This window comes from Mesitornis unicolor, unplaced genomic scaffold, assembly GCF_000695765.1.
Source record: "Mesitornis unicolor isolate BGI_N332 unplaced genomic scaffold, ASM69576v1 scaffold8106, whole genome shotgun sequence".
NCBI lineage: Eukaryota > Metazoa > Chordata > Aves > Mesitornithiformes > Mesitornithidae > Mesitornis > Mesitornis unicolor.
This window is the reverse complement of record NW_010188820.1, coordinates 1-1,275: the sequence shown is the minus strand read 5'-3', so window position 1 is coordinate 1,275 and position 1,275 is coordinate 1. Positions and strand designations below refer to the sequence as shown.

Genomic DNA, 1,275 nt, shown 5'->3' with positions numbered 1-1,275 from the left:
CATCTTACGCCCATGGAGAACTCAAGAACAACAGCAGGGCCTCATGGAGGCAATTTCTTTACCCTGTTCCTGACCGCAGCTTTGGAAGAGGAACCCAAACTCCAGACACCAGCACTGAGGAAATCCTCTTTTGTTACAGAACAGTGACATGGAAGGCCAGGTTTACCATTCTGTCAGGCACATGTGCAAAGACCTCTGGGTGAGAAAGACAACGGTAATTCCTCTGGAGAAGTGGAGTAAATGCAGACATTCCCAAACACAGATGACTATCAGAGAGTAAAAACACAAAGCACAGCAAATTCCCAAGATAAACAGGAAATTCTGTGAAGAGTCTTATTGTGAACAGCTTATTGCTGTTGAAAGAATACTGATTGAATCAGCTTTTTCAGTGTGTCTTTCAGCTCCTGATTCCTCATGCTGTAGTTGAAGGAGTTCACTGCTGGAGGCACCACTGAGTACAGCAATGCCACCACAACATCTGGAGATGGGGAGGATTTGGAGGAACGCTTCAGGTGAGCAAACAATATAGTGTTGATAAACAGGGAGACCACGGCCAGGTGAGGGAGGCACGTGGAAAAGGCTTTGTGCTGTCCCTGCTCAGAGGGGATCCTCAGCACAGCCCTGAAGATCTGCACATAGGACAGCAGAATGAAAACAAAACACCCAACACCTAAACAGGCACTGACCACAAGAAGCCCAGCTTCCCTGAGGTAGGAGTGTGAGCAGGAGAGCTTGAGGATCTGGGGGATTTCACAGAAGAACTGGTCCACAGCACTGCCTTGGCAGAGGGGTAGTGAAAATGTATTGACTGTGTGCAGCAGAGCATAAAGGAAACCACTGCCCCAGGCAGCTACTGCCATGTGGACACAAGCTTTGCTGCCCAGGAGGGTCCCGTAGTGCAGGGGTTTGCAGATGGCAATGTAGCGGTCATAGGCCATGACTGTGAGAAGAGTATACTCTGCTATTGCCAAGAAGGAAAAAAGAAAGACCTGGGAAGCACATCCTGAGTAGGAGATGGCCCTGCTGTTCCAGAGGAAATTGGCCACGCCTTTGGGGACAGTGGTAGAAATGAAGCCAAGGTCGAGAACAGAGAGGTTGAGGAGGAAGAAGTACATGGTTGTGTGGAGGTGGTGGGCATGGGTGAGGGAGCTGCTGTTGGATGTTTTCTTCCTCTAGGATTTGGGGCCTGTCCAAAGAGGAAAACACATTCAAGTGTTAGTATAGGCAACTCTGACCAAAACCTCCTCCAATTCTCTCAGAACCCTCAGCCTTCTT

At 49.1% G+C, this 1,275-nt stretch overlaps 1 protein-coding gene across 1 annotated transcript; it reads right to left on the bottom strand.

Annotated features, from left to right (window-relative positions):
- Window positions 1-347: 347 nt before the first annotated feature.
- On the bottom strand, window positions 348-1,172 carry LOC104534725 (olfactory receptor 14I1-like; the record flags this gene model as incomplete). Its single annotated transcript, XM_010185848.1, has 1 exon — window positions 348-1,172. A coding segment is annotated over one exon (825 nt), but the record flags the coding sequence as incomplete, so codon positions are not given.
- Window positions 1,173-1,275: the final 103 nt, after the last annotated feature.